The sequence below is a fragment of the Myotis daubentonii genome, chromosome 1 (genome assembly GCF_963259705.1).
Source record: "Myotis daubentonii chromosome 1, mMyoDau2.1, whole genome shotgun sequence".
NCBI lineage: Eukaryota > Metazoa > Chordata > Mammalia > Chiroptera > Vespertilionidae > Myotis > Myotis daubentonii.
The window spans coordinates 233,358,292-233,376,614 of NC_081840.1; the positions used below are offsets into that span (position 1 = coordinate 233,358,292).

At 65.9% G+C, this 18,323-nt stretch overlaps 2 protein-coding genes across 2 annotated transcripts; one reads left to right on the top strand and one right to left on the bottom strand.

Annotated features, from left to right (window-relative positions):
• Nucleotides 1-3,311: 3,311 nt before the first annotated feature.
• TACC3 (transforming acidic coiled-coil containing protein 3) lies at nt 3,312-12,854 on the bottom strand. Its single transcript, XM_059677604.1, has 16 exons — nt 12,720-12,854; nt 11,706-11,868; nt 11,481-11,623; nt 9,438-10,325; nt 8,765-8,840; nt 8,396-8,549; nt 6,777-6,829; nt 6,372-6,475; nt 6,101-6,188; nt 5,831-5,914; nt 5,407-5,483; nt 5,275-5,318; nt 4,558-4,718; nt 3,864-3,970; nt 3,674-3,794; nt 3,312-3,514 (listed from the first exon to the last, which is right to left on the bottom strand). The coding sequence occupies exons 2-16, from the start codon at nt 11,865-11,867 to the stop codon at nt 3,449-3,451; spliced, it is 2,328 nt and encodes a 775-aa protein (XP_059533587.1). The 5' UTR covers nt 11,868; nt 12,720-12,854; the 3' UTR covers nt 3,312-3,448.
• A 380-nt stretch (nt 12,855-13,234) lies between these two features.
• On the top strand, nt 13,235-17,959 carry TMEM129 (transmembrane protein 129, E3 ubiquitin ligase). Its single transcript, XM_059677616.1, has 4 exons — nt 13,235-13,588; nt 15,305-15,779; nt 16,344-16,503; nt 16,593-17,959. Exons 1-4 carry the CDS (start codon nt 13,384-13,386, stop codon nt 16,839-16,841), a joined length of 1,089 nt encoding a protein of 362 aa, XP_059533599.1. The 5' UTR covers nt 13,235-13,383; the 3' UTR covers nt 16,842-17,959.
• The last annotated feature ends 364 nt before the right edge of the window (nt 17,960-18,323 follow it).

Here is an 18,323-nt window from a genome sequence, read left to right on the forward strand (position 1 = left end):
AGGGACCCTCCGCAGCAGCCCTGGCTCTGCAACAGGAGGCCACCTGCCCCTCAGCCAGGAGCCGGGGCTGCTCTGCAGCTCTGAGCCGGGGCAGCTGTGAGCCCCCCAGCCCCTCACCCACCCACCCCAGCCCCAGGCACCCGCCTCTCCCCACCACAGTCGCTGACCCTTGTGAGGGGGCCTCACAGGCTTTGAAGGCTCCTCAGCATCTCAGCTCCATCCCTGTCTAGGGGTGGGTGAGATCTGGGGTCCCTGTGCAGAGGAGGGGGTGGGTGAGATCTGGGGTCCCTGTGCAGAGGAGGGGGTGGGTGAGATCTAGGGTCCCTGTGCAGAGGGGGTAGGTTGGGGGGTACTTGTCCAGGGGCCTATGGGAGGGTGCCAGGGGTGCAGTGGGCTGGGAACGGGTTACCACCTTGTGGTGGGTGGGGGCTGCATGTCGAGGGCAGGAGCCTGGGTCATTCCAGGGAAGGGGCCCAGAGCGCTGCTTTGAGTAGCAGGACTTTCGGGGGTGCTGGCCTGGCTTGGAGGGCCCCACGCCCACCACCCACACCCCTGCAGCCAGCACCCTGGGGTTTGGTCAGGTTGAAGACACACAAACCCTGACATCACATCTGCTCTTGGGGTGCCTCCCAGGGTCTGAGTCCCCCTAAACCAGCCACTCCGCACAGAACGGGACAGAGCCCTGAGCAGGGAGGAACACGTGCTTGGGCCCCAGGTCCGGCCACAGCGGGTGTGGTTTGGGGGGGTGACAGCTTCGGGACGGCCGGCCGGCCCTGCCCGAGGGCTGGGAGCACTGCAGGCTGGCCCTCGGCCTCAGGAGGGACATGTGTGACTTTACAAAAGGACCTCCGGCCCTGGCCGGTGTTGCTCAGTGGGTAGAGCGTCGGCCCGAGGACTGAAGGGTCCCGGGTTCAATCCTGGTCAGGGCACAAGTTTGGGTTGCGGGCTCGATCCCCAGTAGGGGGTGGCGTGCAGGAGGCGGCCAATCAATGGTTCTCTCATCACTGAAGTGTCTCTCTCTCCCCCTCCCTTCCTCTCTGAAATCAATAAAAAATGAAAAACCAAAAAGCACCTCCTGTGCGGCAGTGGAGGAGGGGGCCCAGCAGGGGGCCCGGGCTGCCACGGGGTGAGGAGAGGGCAGGGCTGTGCACGGGGCCATGGGGAGCGGGGGGCAGAGTGGCCTCAGTCCCTGCCCCGGCCGGGCCCGTGTCCCTGTACCAGTCTCCCCCAAGCCCTCCACCTGTGGGGTCCTGACGCCCCAGCCCACCAGAGCCCCAAGTGCAGGTCCCTAGCCAGGACGTCACCTCCAGGCCCTGACCCTGCACCTTGGCCCACGGCCGGCAGCGCCCCCTGGTGGCAGCCAGGCACATCGCCACTGCCCTCCCTCCGGCCAGTCACAGCCAGGCTGTGGCCCTCACAGGTCTGAAGGCTCTTCTTGGTCCCCATCCATGACGAGGGGGGAAAACACCCCTTTTGTGGTTTCCCCCAGGCCTGAGCGTGGGCACCGCCTTAGCGGCCGCTCCCCTGCACAGGGCCTGTTTCTGGGACCCAGCGGGCTCCAGGCCCAGCAGCACCCGCTCACCTGGGAGCCGTCACACACACAGACCGGGGCCCGCCTGCCACTGGTCAGCACCCAGGAGCCCATGCCTCCCGCTGGCTCTGGGGGCCCCGGCGGGGACATGGCTCCCGGGCACAGGGCGTCTCAGTCCGTGATGAGTGTCCAGCCAGCTTCGTGCCATGTCTTGGGACTGGGCCGTGATGCCCTGCAGGCTGAGCGTCTGCCTGGGCCTGCCCCCCTCCCGCCGGGGCCTCTCCAGGGCCTCACCTGCCTGCAGTGCACCCAACGGGCCCCGACACCTCACTCGGCCAGAGAGAAAGGGGCCCAGGGCCCAGGGTCAGCGAGCTGACAGGCTCCGTGGAGCAGGTGTCCACACGCTGAGCCACAGCCGGGAGCCGGAGGTCTGCGCTGGCTGGGGTGCCCCCAGACCTCACCTCAGCTGCTGGAAGGCCCGGCTCAGCAGGTCGGGGCCCAGCTGGGAGCCTGAGGTCTGGGGCACAGACCTGCTTCCTCTGGGCGTTTCCCTTGTCAGCCCATGGGGCTGGACGAGGCCACCGCAGCCAGGACACAGGTGCCACGTTGTGAGTCAGCCTCAGGTGCCAATCCCGCAGCCCCTCCTCAGTGCGGGCTCATTCACAGGCCCACCACCCCCGTGCCTGTTTGTTTTTACATTAAAATTGCAGTTGCCGAAACTGGTTTGGCTCAGTGGATAGAGCGTCGGCTTGCGGACTGAAAGGTCCCAGGTTCGATTCCGGTCAGGGGCATGTACCTTGGTTGCGGGCACATCCCCAGTAGGAGATGTGCAGGAGACAGCCGATCGATGTTTCTAACTCTCTATCTCTCTCCCTTCCTCTCTGTAAAAAATCAATAAAATATATTTAAAAAAAAAAGAATTGCAGCCGAAACCGGTTTGGCTCAGTGGATAGAGCGTCGGCCTGCGGACTGAAAGGTCCCAGGTTCGATTCCGGTCAAGGGCACGTACCTGGGTTGCAGGCATATCCCCAGTAGGAGATGTGCAGGAGGCAGCTGATCGATGATTCTCTCTCATCGATGTTTCTAACTCTCTATCTCTCTCCCTTCCTCTCTGTAAAAAATCAATAAAATATTAAAAAAAAAAAAAATAAATAAAAAAATAAAAAAAAATTGCAGTGGCCCCAGCCGGTTTGAGTCAATGTATAGAGCGCTGGCCTGCAGACTGAAGGGTCCCAGGTTCGATTCTGGGCAGGGCACATGCCTGGGTTGCGGGCTCGATCCCCAGTGGGGGGCCTGCAGGAGGCAGCTGATCAATGGTTCTCTCTCATCATTGATGCTTCTCTCTCTCTTCCTTCCTCTCTGAAATCAATAAAAATATCTTTTTTTTTTTTATATATTTTATTCATTTTTTACAGAGAGGAAGGGAGAGAGATAGAGAGTTAGAAACATCGATGAGAGAGAAACATCGATCAGCTGCCTCCTGCACATCTCCTACTGGGGATGTGCCCGCAACCCGGGTACATGCCCTTGACCGGAATCGAACCTGGGACCTTTCAGTCCGCAGGCTGACGCTCTATCCACTGAGCCAAACCGGTTTCGGCAAAATATCTTAAAAATAAACAAACTTGGGTCCATTGGACTCTGACCTGTGGTTGGAGGCAGACCCAGCAGGCTGTGTGCCCGCCTGGCAGCCTGAGGTGCGAGCAGAGGGGCCGGAGGCACAGGGGCCGTGGAGGGTCCGGCCAAAGCTGGAAACCTTGCTTTAATCAAGATAGAGAACTTCAGTGCTAAACTCACATTTTATTTAGTCTTGTTCCTAACATAGTCATAGTTTAAACACGAGCTGAGGTTAGGAGAGGAGAAAGAACATGAAACCTGACAGACAGACAGACAGACAGGAGGGCGGGGACCCCCAGGTCAGATCTTCTCCATCTTGGAAATGAGGTCGTCACAGATCCTGGTCAGCTCGTCGTTTTCTTTCGTCTGAAAGAGGAAGGTCAAGCCCTCCATCTCCCAGTGCTCAGACGTGGCAGCGGGGCCCACCAGGTGAAGAGGAGTTCGGGAAGAGGCCACGGGGCGGGAGAGGGCAGGTCCCAACCACGGGCTCGTCCCTCCCGCTCCCGGGCCGCAGGCCTGGCCCACCTTCTGCTCCACGGCCTTCTCCAGCGACTGGACTCGCATCTGCTCCTTCCTCAGGCTCGCCTGGAAGGCCAGCGCCTCCGCCTGGGCCTTGCTCCGGACCTGGGCGATCTCCTCGCTGGCCCTGCACATGGAGAGCGGGCTCAGCCTCCCGCCTCCCCCATCACCCACGGCCCAGGCGTCCCGGACTCACAGCCGGAGCTTCTCCTCCGCGTGGGCCTTCAGCGCCTGGTACCGCTGGCCTTCCTTCTGGACCCTGGCGATGTAGTCCTCCACGCACTTCTTCAGCGACTCCTCGTTCTGTGAGGGGGAGGGGCGTTGCTGCTGCCCGTTCGCTGCTCCGGGTCAGCTGTACGAGGCCCCGGCCAGGCCCCCTGGAAGTCCCCCTGGCGGCAGCTCGGACGAGAAGGCGCGGAGCAGCGCCAGGCCCCCCGCCCCGGACACCAGGCCTGTCCTGACCCCTGTGGCCGTCGTTGCCTCCAGGCCCCGAGCCTGTCCAGCACCAGCGCTTCCCTCGCCCGCAGCACTGTGCCCCGACTCCTGCACGTGCCCGGCTGGGGGCCGAGGTAGACCTGGCCAGGCCTCCTCTGGAAGGCAGTGCTGGCTCCTCGGTGCCCAGTCACCAGGGCATCCGCTGGCCCGCCCGCCCGCCCGGCCCTGCCCAGGCTGTGCCTCCAGCTCCTCTGCTCACCTGCCCAGGCCCCCCAGGCCGACAGCACCCCCACCCTAGCCCGACCCAATGGTGAGACTGGCCGCACAGCCCAGCGCACAGCAAGGCTGAGCCAGGTGCCGCGTTCAAGGGGCCAGGACGCGTGGGGCGGCAGCTCCTGCCCGACGGGCTGGGGACCGAGCAGGACAAGGCGGCTCACAGGGCAGAGCCCACCTACCGTCCGGTAGCCCTCGATCACCTCCTTCTGCTTCTCAAACCGCTTGAAGAGGTCGGAGAAGGACTTCTCCATGGAGCTCAGATCTGTGCTCAGCTGTTCTTTTTCTTTCAGAACCTTCTGGATCTCGGCTTTGGCAAGTTCCTGCTGTTTCTGAGCCTCCTCTTGGAAAGGGAAAAGCACATGGGGTTGGGGGGGCAGTCTCCACATGAGCGACAGAACAGGGATAGTGGGACGGAGGCGAGGGGCAGCACGCGGAGGTCCTGCCGGAGGGAGGTGACCAGCCCCCCCACCCCCCCGGACCTGGGGCCCAAGTGCCCCGAGCACAGCACTTCCTCAATAGCAGTCCCGGAACCCGAGGGGCGGACAGGAACCCAGGGCGACAGCGGAGCCGCGGCAACACCTGTCCCCAAAGTTGGGGCCTCTGGAACCTGAGTCCCTGGCCGGGGGAGAGGCAGGGTGCTCCCACCCCCAGCCCAGACCCGATGCCCAGAGAGTGAAGCTGGACACGCCGTGGGAGGACCCTACCCGTTCCCTGTGGTCCCAGCTGCTGGCTCGGGTTCTGGCCAATTTGGGAACCGTGAGTACCAGCGCTACAGCCTGACCGGTCGCCTGGACCCCAGCTGCTTCCGCACTGGCCTTGGCTGCTCTCTGCTGGGGGCTGCGGCACCAAGGGGGGAACTGCTGCTAGAAAGGGGGGCTTGGGGGCCGCACACTTACCCATCGCCTGGTACATGAAGCTCTCGTACCCGTCCATGACCTTCCTGTGGGAGGAGCAGATGCATGAGTGCCGTGGCGGGCCACGCCCCCACCCCAGCCTCACCCCACCCCAGGCCCCCCCGCAGGCCTCACCCCATCTCCAGGTTTTTCTGGTGCAGCTCCGCACACCGGCTCCTCAGCTGCAGGACCTCCTCCTGCGCCGCCTCCACCTGCACAGGAGGCGGGAACATCACCTGGTGGCCAGCAGGTGCCCACTGAGAGCCCAGGTCCCCCTGGGGTGTGAGCCCATCAAGCTCCCCTTCGTGGGCAGGTGTGTTCCGGGGGTCCCACGCCTGTGTGTGGGGTGTGGGCTGGGGACGCCTCTTGCTACAGGCCAGGCTGGGGAGCAGCTTGGGAGGGGGAGGGGTGGTGGCAGACAACACCACACTGGAGGCAGCTCAGAGCAGGGCAGGGGCTGTGGGCAGTGAGGCGCAGCCTGGGAGCGTGTGCCAGCTGGGCGGCGGCCGGCCGAGTGAGTGGACGCCTGGGGTCCCACCCTTCCAGGCCTCGCCCTCACCGCCGCGTCCAGGTCCCTCTGGCTGTACTGCAGCACGTCCACCAGGGGGCCGCCGGGCCTGAGCACACAGGGAGGTGGGGGCACCTGTGGGCGACAGAGACCGGCTGGGCCTAGCTCCTCTCCCATCCAGCCGCCCTGTGGTCAGGAGGCTCCAGGACGGCAGTGACCAGAGATAAGCGGGGGCCCGTGGCCCCCCTGCCCACTGACCTCTGACCCTTCAGATCCCCGACCTAAACGCACCCTTTACAGGACCAAGGGAGAAGCACTCACAGGCAGGGCCGGCGCCGCCGGGAAGTCCAGGTCCACCAGCGGGGCCTCGGGCGGGGCCCCCCGGGAAGGCGCCTCGGCACCCTGCACGCTGAAAGCAGAGGCACACGCGGTCACATCTCCCGGCGCTGCCTTTCCAAGTCACTCTCAGGGGGCACCGCCCTCCTGCAGCCGAGGGCGTCCGCTCAGAGCCGGACGCTCAGAGCCGGGTCGTGAAGCCTCCGCCTGAGGTCTCTGATCACCGCGCCCTGAGCCCCCGCAGAGGCCGGCCTACCTGCTGGGCTCGGGGGCCGCAGGCGCAGGCCGCTCAGGGCTGTCCTTCAGGAGCGGGTCGAACTTGAGGTACAAGGACTGCTTCCTCAGGGCTGACTCCTTAAACTGAAGTGGGGGGGCGCGTCAACAGGGCCCCCTCATCCTGACAGACAGCAACCCCCAGGGTGAGGCGACCAAAGGGCCCGAGTGCTCTGCACAGACGCCTCCTGGGGGGCTGACCCCCGTGCGTGGTCTTGAGTGGCCCTGGGGACCCGGGATAGGACTCAGCGGGGACCACGGGCGTGGCTAAGAAAAGCGCTGCAGGAAGAGGCCCAGACAGCACCGTCCAGGCGGCCGAGGGGTGGCAGCTGCTCTAGGGAGGCCCCCCCTGAGCCTCACCCTCAGGAAAGGCAGGTGCGGGGCTCACCTGGGACGTCCCGAACTGCTCCAGGTAGTCCACGTCGACCCCCATGCCTAGAACTGAGGGAGCAGTCAGTGCCGCTGCTGCCAGCGCCCCGCACGGCGGACTGTGCCTCCCCCTCCAAAGCCAGCCGGCAGCTCCTGCACCGCAGGGGCGCCCCCGGAGCCTCCGCTCAAACTGCCAGCACCCAGCTGCACCCCCCGTCCCCCAACCAGACTGCCGGCGGGGCCGTGCTGTGCATACTGGGTGTTGGGAAGCGACTCCAGGGGTGACAGCCAAAAGGTCCCCCGGGCGAAACGGTCCAGCTGAGAACCACGGTTTAAACTACCCCAGACGAGTCCTCTGGTCCCTGATAACATAACATTTGCTTAAAAAACGGAGGGTGCCTCATGCCACACATACAAGTAACTGGGAACGGGGCAGAGACCTACATACACGAGCTAAACTATAAAACCCCCAGAAGGAAGCATGAGGGTCCGTCTTCACGACCGGCTTTGGCAATGAGTTCGTCGGCCGGACACCAACGACACAAGCAGCAAAAGGAAACACGGAAACGGACTCAAAGTTCCCGCAGGTGCGTCCACGCGCCGTCCAGACGTGGGAAGAGCCCCAGGAGGGCATTTCTGCACGTCAGTGTCTGACCGGGACCCTCTCAGAAAACCCCACAACCTCAGAGCCAGGCACTGAGCAGGCGGAGGGTCTGACCAGCACCCGGGGAAGGTGCGCACCATCGTCACCAGGAGCGCAGGCCCCAGCCCCAGACCTGCTGCACCGCCCCCCCACCCCCCCAGCTGGGAGGCGAGACCTCGCAGCCAGACAGGGGGACCCGCCGCCCCTGGGGAGGAGACGGTGCAGACCCCGTGGGAAAGCGAGTCCCTCAGGGCGTTAGACAGGTGCGTGGGAGCAGTACTTACACCTGAAAGACGGGGAACCCGGACGCGCACCCCCACGTGTGCACGCACTCACACAGCTGGAGGGGAGCCACACAGAAGCCCACCCACCAGGGAGCGAATAACGAGCTCTGTCCACACGCAGGTCACTCACGCTGCAACACGGCCAACCCGACGACGTGCTCAGCGAGAGGCTGAACTCACCCCCCCCCCCCCACACGGCTGGGCTCCCCTGGGGTGGCGGGCCTGCCCCAGCAGTCCCTCCCAGGCTCCCGGCGCCCCTGCAGAGCACGCATGCCCGTCCCCCCACTTCCTATCTCCTTTGCGCCTACGGTTTTTAAGGAGCTGGAAGGGGTCGAGCAGCCTCACGTCTTTTAAAGCAACTCAGTGGTGCGGTCTCGCTGGGGCACCTCCGCTCAGACCACCCACCCCTGTGGGACGGGCAGCTTAGCCGCACCCGCACCACGTCCGAGGCTTGGGCTCTTCCTCTCATCCCCGTGGGGCCTCGGGCCCAACCGTTTCTCCAGGGGCCTCGAGGCCCAGGTGTCCGGCACTGGGACGGTCACGGCGCGTGCGCACCCGTGCTGCTGCGCTCAGTGAGGCTGCAGCCCATCTCCTGCCTCGAGGAGCCTCCCGGGAGGCCCTGAGGGCCTGGCTCAGTGAGGGACCAGCTGCCTGCAAACGCCACTCCACGCGCTCAGAGGCAAACCCACAGTGACGCCGGGGACAACGCACCCTCAGCTGCGTCCTGGAAGCGCTCCTCCCTCGGGTCCCAGGCAGGCTCGGGCCGCTGCAGAGCGGGGGGCGCTGGGTCGGCAGCAGAGGCTGTGGGCTCAGGGCCCGGACGGCTGGGGGCAGCCACCGGCTCTGGAGGAGTCGCGGTTCCCTCCTGGACGGAAGAGCACGGTCACCTGGGGGCTCAGTTCGAGCACCTCGAGAAGTCGAGGGTCCTGGGTGGGGCCTCGCCTCGCCCGTCTCGTCAAGAAGAGGGGGTGGGGCAGTGGTGTGTCCGCCTGGTCCCCACGGGGCTCCCTCTGCTCTGCGAGGACGTGGGAGCACCGGTGACCGTGGGAAGACATGCTCCCGCCCGGGTACACTCCGTACCTCGCCCACCGGTCCCGAGGTCCCCGCTGTGGTCTGCATCACAGGTGTGCCATCTGCGGAGGCCGGAGGCACCTGCCTGGAGAGACGGGTCAACAGGGCCTGCACCCCTCACCCCCGGGCCTGCCCTGTGCACCCTCACCCAGAAGGCCAGGCCCAGGGCTAAGGTGGCGGCGACGAGGCCCACCCATCCTCCCGAGAGAACCGAGCCTCGCAGGAGGACTGGGAAGCAGGTGGGAGCTCCGAGGGCTTCTCAACTCAATGGCGGTGACCCCGAGAGTCATTCGTCCCTTTTACCAGAAAACCGGTCAAGAGGCTGAGCGGCAGGAGGGCGGCCTCACGGGGAAGTACCAGGACTGGGGCAGCGGGGGTGGTCGGGGCTCTGCGTGCATGTGGGCACCCGGCCCGGCGAAGCTAGGACCCGACACTGGGGGCCAATGAGCAGCCGCCCCAGAGCAGCCCGCAGCCTGAGGACCCGCAGGCACAGGGGCCGGGGACCGCATCTTCCCTAGCATCTTCCCCGGAGGAGTGCTCACATGGCCTGGCCCTGCCCTTCCAGCTCCTCCACACCAGCCCCTGCCGAGGCCCCTTCCTGGACAAGCAAGTGCCTTTCTGGCCCCAGGTCCTCCCGCACGTATCACCGAGCAGCCACCCCGACACCGCCACCCTCACTTACTGGCTCAGGGGTGAGTCCCCTGCAGCCCCCGGCCCCGCTGGCCTGCCCTGGGGGCGTTCTGGGGGACAGGGCTCTCCCTGGCCTGCGAACGGGTTGAAGTTGGGGTCTTCCAGCTTGTCCCAGTCCAGGCTGTAAGACCCCCGGGGAGGAGGAACGGGACCCCCGCCTGCCTCCTCAGGGGGCGCTTCCGGCCTCCCCGCGGGTCTCTTCCCCAGTTTCCTTGGTGGGCGTGGCCTTTTGCTGGGAGCCTCATCCGAAAAGTCAAACTCTAGCCTGACAGGCCCCTTGCCCGCAGAGCCGGCCATGTGGCCACTGGTCTCCTGGTCCTGAGGACCGGGGGCCGTCGCCCCTCCAGTCTCCGGAGGACCGGCCGGAGCCGTGCTCTCAGGCCCAGCAGCGTCCTCAGGGCTGGCCTGGGCCCCCGGCAGGTCTGTGGCAGGGTCTTCTCCGAGGGCTACTGGGGGGTGAGCAGCAGAGGGCGAGGGGGTCTCGGCTGAGGAGGCAGGGGGTCCGTTGGCGCTCTCTCCTGGGGCTCTGTGAGGGTCCTCTGTTCTGTCTGGGGCTGTGATCCTGGGAGGATCTTCTAGAACTTCAGAGGTGGGTGCAAGGGTTTTCTCCAGGGAGTAAGAACTATCGTTTTCCTCCAAGCCTTGCCCAGGGCCATCAGACGTTCCTTGTGGAGGTGGGAACTGGTTTTCAAGACTCGCGGGGGCCTGGGGACAGCTTGAGGGATCCGGGGGGGCCTGGGGCGTGGAGGCCGGCCGGCAGGGATGCCCGTCTTCAGAGGCTGGCCTCGCGTCTTCCGGAGCGGGGTGGGCGGCAGCCACTGCAGGTTCCTGTAGAATCTCATCAGTGGGTTTGGCGTCCACTTCCTTGGTGAGCTGTTGGCTTTTAAAAACAGACTCGGTCAACACTACCGAACCCGCTGGCTTTTTAAGGAGGTTTTTGTCTACGTGGAAAGCATCAGCTAAAGACAGAAAAAAAGAACGTTCTGGGAACCCCGTCCTCAGGCTAAACTTCCACAGCATGTATCCCCGTAGGTCACTCAGGGCCGGGGGTGGGGGGGTGGGGGGGCGTCTGAGCAGCGGGCTTCCCTTCCTTCTTGGCGTGGCTGTAGCCCAGTGATGGCGAACCTATGACACGCTGTCAGAGGTGACACACAAACTCATTTTTTGGGTTGAGATTTCTTTGTTAAATGGCATTTAAATATATAAAATAGATATCAAAAATATAAGTCTGTTTTACTATGGTTGCAAATACCAAAAAATTTCTATACGTGACACGGCACCGAGTTAAGTTTGGGTTTTTCAAACGCTGACACGCCGAGCTCAGAGGGTTCACCTTTGCTGCTATAACAGAACAGCACTTGAGTCCCTCTAATCTCTCAGTTAAATTTCAAAAAGAAAATAGGAGTGACTTTGCAAAGTAACAAGGAAACCCGGGGAGAAAAAGATTCAGGTTCCAGAAGCTTCCGCAGGAAAGGGGCACACGGCCCAAGGTGGCGGAAGGGTCTAGCGGGACATTTTGCTGGAAGCCCTGTCTCTGTACCTCTGCAGCTGCTTAAGAGAAAGAGCAAGTTTTAAACAGCTTAAGTCGGCAAAAGTCAGAAGCAAAACCTGCCTGAGGCCCCTGCCCACTGTGGTCGGAGGGTCCCTGGCGGCCCAGGTGGGTCAGTTCAGCCAAATTCGGGAGAAGGCCGCCAGCGGGGTCCTCGGGTTCAAACAGGCAGACCGAGCGGAGGCACCTGCTCAGCCGGCCACCAGCCACGCCCACGCCCACACCCAACACCTGGAGGCTGCCCCGGGGCAGGCGGGGCTTAACCCCGATGGGACCAGGCCCCAGACAAGCCTGGAACGGGCCATCGGCCCGCGTCTCCACGGCTTGGCTGCCGGCAAGGGGAGACCCGTGGGCGCAGGAAACGGGGGGAAGCCGCAGAGGCGTGGTCAGGGCACTCCACGGAGGCAGAGGACCGGCAAGGGCTCTGGGCACTGCCCAGCTGGCGCAGACCCAGAGGCCCACCAGACTCCGCAGCGCCGCACTTACTGCTCTTTCCGGGCCCAGCCGCCAGGGGAGCTTTCTCCGCCGGCGCCGTTGCCGGGGGCACCGCAGGCCTCCAGCCGGCCGCTCATGCCGGGCGTCAGGATCCTGTGCGTGTGCGGGTCCCGCAGGGGCGTCTGGAAGGTCACCTGGGGGGGGGGGAGGCCTGCTCAGCGCCCGGCGCCGGGGCAGGAGGGGCAGGGACGGGGCGGGCAGCGGGCGGGCACTCGCCTTCGTGGCCCTGGCTGTGCTCCTGGGCGGCACATTCTCCTTCTGGGACGGGCGGAGGACCGGGGACCTTCCGCTGAGGTCGGGGGGTGCCGACAGGAAGCCGCAGCTCTCTGCTCGGCTGTCAGCGGCGGCGTTCTCGTCCCCGGGGAGCAGCAGGCTCATCCTGCAGAGGCGGGCGGTGGTGTCAGAGGCGCCCCTCCGGGGGACCGCCCAGGGGCTGGGGCCACGCGCCGGAAGGGCCTTCGGCCGCAGGGAGGAACCAGGCTCTCCCCGGACTGTGGGGGCGCCGTCAGGGGCCTGAGCGCCGGCGGGGAGGAACCTGGGGAGACAGAGCCCTGCCCGCAGGAAACAGCAGGAGGCGGGGCTGCCAGGCATTGTCGGGGAGCCCGGGGCTTCCCCATCGGGGCGCAGTCCGCCCTCCCTCCCGCGGCCCCGGGATGGTCACCGACGTGACACCCGAGGAGCAGCCGCGCTGGGCGGGGGCGTGTGGCTGAAGGGCAAGGCCAGGGCGGCCGGCGGGCACCGGAAGCGGGGAAGATGAGCCCGGGTTTGGCCGTGGCAACCGGGTGCGACAGGGCAGGGCCCGGCCGGGGCAGGGGCAGCACGGCCGCCGTCAGGCTCAGCCCGGCTTCTCTTGCCCGCGGGCGCAGGTGTGGCTGCGGGTGCAGGTGGAGCCGGCGGCGGGGGGGGGGGGGGCGCTCCCAGCTGAGGCCGCCCAGGCGGGGCGGGAGTCGGAGGGGGGTGGGCTGCGGGGACGCGACCTCGCAGGCGGCAGCGCGGGGCGGGGGCCGGACGAGGTCCCGGGGAGCGAGGGGGCTGTTCGACGGACGAACCGCCCGGAGGACGACCGAGGAGCCGGGGAGGCAGGAGGCCGGCTCCGGGGGGAGGGGCCTGGCGTGCGGAGGAGCCGCGGGAGGGCGGCTCGCGGGAGGGCTGGGCTCGGCCGGCGCCCACCTGCTGCCGGAGGGGCCGAGGCTGGCGCGGAGCCCGCCCCGCCGCGGGCAGACGCCTTACCTGCCGGCCGACGCGCAGAGCCGAGGACGGAACAGGAGGCGCCAGTCCCGGAGCCCGGCCGCCCGCCGCCGATTCAAATACCGACGGTTGTTGCGTGCGGCCAATCAGCGCGAGATCGGGGAGGACGCCCGAGAGCCAGCGACCAATAGGAGGGCGCGCCGTCCAGCCACGCCCTCAACGCGCTGCGGGTGTGCTTCCGGGGCGAGGAGCCGGCGCTTGGAAGCCGGCGCTCGCCGGACACGGGGAGCGGGCAGGGCTGCTCGCGGACTGGCGGTGGCTGTGGGCCCTCCGCCGACCCGGGACCACGGGCGCAGAAAGGCTAGGGCCTGAGGGCCGCTCGCGGGCCTCAGGTTCCCCAGCTGTGAAACGGGACTAGGCGCAGCGCCGCCCTCCGGCGGGTCTTGAGGAGCCCAACCCTCGCGATGACTGGGAGCAGTTCACGGCTTCTGGCCGGGCGCGGGGCTCCGCGGAGACTCCATCTCCCAGAGCACCCCGCGCCGTCGTGGTGGACTCCATCTCCCAGAGCACCCCGCGCCGCCGTGGTGGACTCCATCTCCCAGACCACCCCGCGCCGCTCGGCCCCTACGGACCGGGACGCTCGGCCTTTCCAGTGCCGCGGGGTGGGGGGTGCCTCGCCGCGGGTCTGGGCGGCGGCGGCGGCGCGATGGACAGCCCCGAGGTCACCTTCACGCTGGCCTACCTGGTGCTGGCCGTGTGCTTCGTGTTCACGCCCACCGAGTTCCACTCGGCCGGGCTCACGGTGCAGAACCTGCTGTCCGGCTGGCTGGGCAGCGAAGACGCCGCCTTCGTGCGCTACCATCAGCGCCGCACGGCCGCCACGCTGCTGTGCCACTCGCTGCTGCCCCTGGGTGAGGCCCGCGCCCCTCCCCTCCCCAGCTCCGGGCCCATCGGTGCGGGGCCGCGGGGACACCTCCCTCTGGGAAAGAGCCGAGGGGGGGCGGTTCCGGGATCCCCAGTTGCCCCGAGGCCCGCGGCGGTGGGCCAACCGCCCGTGCGTTCCACGCTGGCGGCAGCTGGTCGGTTGCAGGCGGCAGAACGCGGGCTGCGAGCCCTGGGGAGGATGCTCGCCCCGCTGGGGAGGGTGCTCGCCCCGCTGGGGCGGGTGGGGAGCGGTCCTTGGACGGCAGTTCCAGGAGAGGAGCCCGAGTTAGCGGATTCCAACAGGGGGACGAGCGGCCTTGGCCCAGGCCTCGGGCAGTGGGTGTGGGCCGGGCCGGCGGAGATGGGTGACATCATGGCGGGGGCGGGGGGGGGGGGTCACAGGTGCAGAGATGGAAAGCCTGTGTGTGGCCGGGACACTCGGGCTGTGCTGGGCCGCCACCCAGGTGCCAGCTGGTCTCTGGGAGCGAGTCTGCCAGCCCCTGGGTCGGGCCGGCTGAAGGGTGGGGTTCTGGGTAGAGGGTCTCTGAAGGGTAGGGGGGCGGGCAGGCCCGTGGCTGGGGCCGCAGGGGCTGGACCACCGCGCCTGCAGCCTGGACCAGGGCGGGGTGGCCAGCTCGCAGCCGGAAGCAGCGGCCTGGTGGGCGTGGGCGCGCAGGGGGCTGCCTGTGGGAGCCAGAGCTCAGGGGCAGTGACCCCAGGAGGCCACGCCTCGGGGGCTTGGTGGAGCCTGTCTTCATAGCTTTTCATCTTGCCATTGCCGTTGGTTTACAAGATTAGCCCCAAGGGTACAACCTATGGCAAGACATTTATGTAATTAGGGGCTGTTTTCCCCGTAAGCCCACCCGCCTGGCGCCATACCCAGTGCAGACACTGTGGCTATTAGCCCCTGGGCTGCGTACTTCCTCTCCCGCCTCTTCACCTTTTCACCCAAACCCCTCCTGCTTGGCAACTTACCAATGTGGTGAAGCCTACCTTGTGGCCAGACACGGCTTTGTTTTTATTTTATTCGTTTTCAAAAGCTTTGAAACTTTATTGACATGGTATCTATTGCAACACAACAGATTGTCCTGAGATGTAGTGACTTGACCAACAGCCAGTCTTTACTATTAATTTTGCAACCTCAAACCAGCCACTGCACACCGCCACCTACTCCATTCATTGCAACCTGCAGATTGGCCCCAGTCGGGCCCGCCTGTGCGGGGCACTGGCTCCCAGGTTGTGGCGTGCCCCCATCCTTCGCTTACTGTCTGGCACGCGAGAGTCCAGCTCGGGTGGGCCATGCTCTGATCTGCTCCTCAGGGGGGTCAGGAGGCCCAGGGGTGGGCCGGTGGGCAGCTCCATGTTGGGGGACACCAGATCCTTGTATTTATCTTTGCCTTTCTGGGTTTTGCTAGTTTTCTCATGACTCACACGCATAAAACTAAAGTGGCAAGTTAAAAACGCTGTCTCTTGCCCATGGTGTCACCACTGTGGGCAAGGGCTGAGCTGGGCCAGCTGTGGGTGGGTGAGACCCACTCAGCCTGGGGCACTGACCAGGGCAGAGGGCCAGGCCCAGGGCTGGGACGAGAGGAGTGGCCCCCTGGGAGGTGAAGGGACAGCACTGTGACCCTCAGCGGGCACCACCAGGGGAGGATGAGGGCCTGGCAGTCCGACCTCTACTGAGGCCGCTCCGTCCCCTGCAGGCTACTACGTGGGCATGTGCTTTGCAGCCTCGGAAAAGCGGCTCTACTCCCCAAGCCAGGCCCCCGAGGCCTGGCGGCTCTTCCTCCTCCTGGCCGTGACCCTGCCCACCATCTCCTGGACCCTGATCTACTACTGGTCCCGCGACCGGTGGGCCCGCCACCCGCTGGCCCGCTCCCTGGCCCTCTATGCCCTCCCACAGTCGGGCTGGCAGGCTGTCGCTTCCTCTGTCAACACTGAGTTCCGGCGGATCGACAAGTTCGCCACAGGGGCCCCGGGTGCCCGTGTGATCGTGACAGACACGTGGGTGATGAAGGTGACCACGTACCGTGTGCACGTGGCCCAGCAGCAGGATGTGCACCTGACCGTGACGGAGTCGCAGCAGCACGAGCTCTCGCCGGACTCGAACCTGCCCGTGCAGCTCCTCACCATCCGCGTGGCCAGCACCATTCCTGCCGTGCAGGCCTTCGACATCCGGTAGGGGGCGGGGCGGGGTCCACCGAGGCCTGTGCCCAGCTGGCACCGGGTCTCGTCTTTGGGTCCTGGGAGGCGATGAGTGTGACTCTCGATTGAGGCCCCTGCAACCCACCCGGGCCCCGTTCCCCTTGTTTCCCCACAGTACCCCCACTTCCTTTGTCCACGCTGTCCTCTGAGCTGCCTTCTGCCACTTCTAGGGGAGCCCTCTGGGCTGTGTGGGATGGGACAGGGCAGAAGCATGGTGGCTGCACCTCTGAAGCTGAGGCCATGGCCAGCTGAGGCCATGGCCAGCCGGCTGGGACCCTCCCTCAGCTGCGATCCTCCCTGTGTCCTGTGGGGGCGCGGGGCTCAGGGCCGTCTTTGCTCGTTTTCATCGGCAGCTGGGCGAGGCCCGAGCCTCCATGTTCTGTTTGGTTGTGAGCGCCTGGGTCGCCCTCAGGGTGCAGCCTGGGCCTCCCTGATGCCTGTCCCAGGGTTCTGGCCAGGCTGCCTGGGCATAGGGTCCTGCCCTACAGAGGGGCCTATGTCCAGTGGCCTTAGCCCAGCAGCCCCCTCCTCGCGCAGGCTGAACTCCACAGAGTATGGCGAGCTGTGTGAGAAGCTCCGGGCGCCCATCCGCAGCGCGGCCAACGTGGTCATCCGCCAGAGCCTGGGCGACCTGTTCCTGGAGACCTTTGCCTCCCTGGTGGAGGTGAACCCAGCCTACTCGGTCCCCAGCAGCCAGGTGGGTCCCCAGGGGCCAGTCCTGTGGTGGGGGAGGGGAGCCCCGCTGGGGGTCCGCCGGGCTCCTGTAACCCCCTGCACCACCCCCAGGAGCTGGAGGCATGCATCGGCTGCATGCAGACACGCGCCAGCGTGAAGCTGGTGAAGACCTGCCAGGAGGCGGCGGAGGGCGAGTGCCAGCAGTGCTACTGCCGCCCCATGTGGTGTCTCACCTGCATGGGCAAGTGGTTCGCCAGCCGCCAGGACCCGCAGCGCCCCGACACCTGGCTGGCCAGCCGCGTGCCCTGCCCCACCTGCCGGGCGCGCTTCTGCATCCTGGACGTGTGCGCCGTGCGCTGAGCGGGCCGGGCCAGGGCGAGGGCGCGGCGGGGGGCTGCTTTCCCAGCTGCACGAGGACGGGGCTTGTGTAGAGCTGCTCTGTGAAGTGCGGGCAGGGCAGTGGGATGGGTCTCGGGGCTCTGCCTGCATTCCCCACTCTGGGTGCGGGTGGGTAAGGTCACAGAACACGGCCTGGGCCCATCTCCTGAGTATTCTGGGCCCCTGAGCCGTCTGGGAGACCCTGGAGTGTCCCAGGTGGCCTCACCTGGGCCACCTGCCTTAATTCTGTGGAGCCCACCTGCCCCGTGGTTACACACCAGGCCCAGATTCGTCCGGACAGGCTGTGGTTAGTCCTGCTGCTGGCCCCAGGGAGGCTGCTCAGAGGACCTGGGGCAGAGCCTGACAGTGGAGGGGAGACCTAGCTGCACCCCAGATGAGGCACCAGCTGGGGCCTCCTGGCGGCTGCCCCGGGATGCCACCAGGAGGCCCCACTCCTGCCCCTGTTGACCCCGGGCTTCCCATGAGGAGCTGGGCGCCAGACTGGCAGCTCCGTCACCTTTCCCTCAGCTGTGTGCTCCTGGGGCCACTCCCCCGGAGGGTCATTACCTATGTGCCTTCTGCTGCCCCCAGGTCCAGGGAAGAGCCACACCTTAGCTTCCTGGCGGGAGGCACTGAGCTGAAGACCAAGCACCACAGTGGCATCCCACATCCACACAGGCTTGTCAGAACGCAAGCACAGGACTGGGCGCAGCCCCACCGGCCCACCTGGCTCAGAAGGGGACATGCCTGTGGGCAAGGCACTGAGGGTGTCTTACCAGTTCCTGGTGGGGTGGCAAAAGGGCAGTGCCAGGACCCAGCTCTGGGAGGCATGGCTGCTGGAGCCTCAGACTCGTGACCCAAAACCCCCTAAAATTGGTCATCTAGCAGGGGTGATGGACCCAGCTGGCCCACCTCACCCAAGGCCACGCCAAACGCAGGGGACTGGGGAGCAGAGAACTTGTGGGCCTTGGGGTGCTCAGCAGGTGAAGGTAGCAGAGGCAGCCAGGACCACGCCCAGCCTCGGCCTGGAATTTCAGATGCTGCCCAGGGAGGGTTTTACTACAAAAGGAAGTTAATTTCGTAAAGACGAGTCTATTGTAGCCAAGCGATACAGTAGTTAATAAATATTAGCCCGAAGTTAAACGCACTTTCTCTAAGGGAAGTATTTGTCCCCGATATTCAAGCCTTGGGAGCAGGTGGAGAAGCCATCTTAAAAATAGCAGCAGGTGCCGTAAGAACCCCCCCTGACTCCCCAGCTGGGTGGGGGTTTCAGAGGCCCGGTCCCGGGGGTCCCGGGGTCCCGGGCGCGTTGTGGTCGAGCGGGCTGCGGCCGGCGCCCTGGGGGCCGAGGTCGGCAGGCAGGGCCTCCCTCCATCCCGTGCTTCCGCCGCCCGTGTCCTGTGGGGCTGCGGCCCCGGCTCCCGGGGGCCAAGCGCCATGTTGCTGCTGCACCCAGGAGGCTTT